This window comes from Penaeus monodon, chromosome 29, assembly GCF_015228065.2.
Source record: "Penaeus monodon isolate SGIC_2016 chromosome 29, NSTDA_Pmon_1, whole genome shotgun sequence".
In the NCBI taxonomy this organism is placed as follows: Eukaryota; Metazoa; Arthropoda; class Malacostraca; order Decapoda; family Penaeidae; genus Penaeus; species Penaeus monodon.
In genome coordinates, this window is record NC_051414.1 from 29,674,826 (window position 1) to 29,675,806 (window position 981).

At 42.2% G+C, this 981-nt stretch overlaps 1 protein-coding gene across 1 annotated transcript in view; it reads right to left on the minus strand.

Annotated features, from left to right (window-relative positions):
* Positions 1-981, minus strand: part of LOC119592127 — a gene marked incomplete in the record, with an annotated part of 52,219 nt that overhangs the window by 4,611 nt on the left and 46,627 nt on the right. Inside the window, 3 exon segments of the mRNA XM_037940948.1 lie at positions 141-364; positions 642-755; positions 958-972. Coding sequence (XP_037796876.1) covers positions 141-364; positions 642-755; positions 958-972 — 353 coding nt within the window.

The following is a 981-nucleotide window of genomic DNA, read 5'->3' on the forward strand; positions in this document are numbered from 1 at the left end:
GAAGCATACCAAGAGTGGCAGGGGTTCGTGCTCATTATCCCCCCATTATCGTGCTCATTATTTTCCTCACCCCCCCCCTTTTTTTCTTCTCCATAGCCCCCCTCTCTATCGGCCACATTTCTCCTTTTCCATTTCCTTACCGTGTTCCCGCCGTTTCTGTCGAAAGTGACGACTGTGGCTGCATCATCTTTGTACGTAATGATGTCCAGACAGGAGATGAAGGGATAGCACTCATAAAAGTCACCTGTCACTCCACTGGAATCTGCGTTCTTTGCGATTGCGTAGTTATTTATGCCATGGAAGTCGAAGGCCCAGGCAAAGAAATCGATGAAGTGAGGGTCATTTCTGATTGAACACACTGTACCTGTTGGGGGAAGAGTGAACTAATCGGTCTTATGTGAAGCGACATCGAACTTCCATGAGGTGAAGAGGCAAGATTTCACTGATTTCACTCAAGTATTCATATTTAACTGAACAAAATATGATAACTATGAACTCATATCCCGTAATCCCTGTGTAAGTGTTTATATACAAGTGGTCACATGTGTCAACTTGACGCATGCATATTTTCTAGTAAAATTCCACACATAAGCTCACGCAGGAAGATGAGCTTTAGTCTAATAAGAAGTCAGGGAGCTTACAGGCGCTGTTTATACGCCCTGTCGGCCGCCAGGTATCTCGCTCACAGACCAGAATCAAGCAACTGTTTTCAAATTCTTCTCCGTTTGCATAGATCTTCCCGTCGAAGGTACAGTCTGGAAGAAAACAATATTTGCAATGGGGAAATAATGCTATGGAGGGTGTGTTAATATTCATGGTGAAAGACTTAAAGGAGATGCAATTTTGCTTGATTGAATTTGAAAAAATATATCTTTCATTATGATCATCGTATAATTCATGTGTATTTCATTATATCCAATACGAAAAAAGAGATTTTCCCAGATCTCTCAAACTCACATCCTGGAGCTACAGCTGCCGATG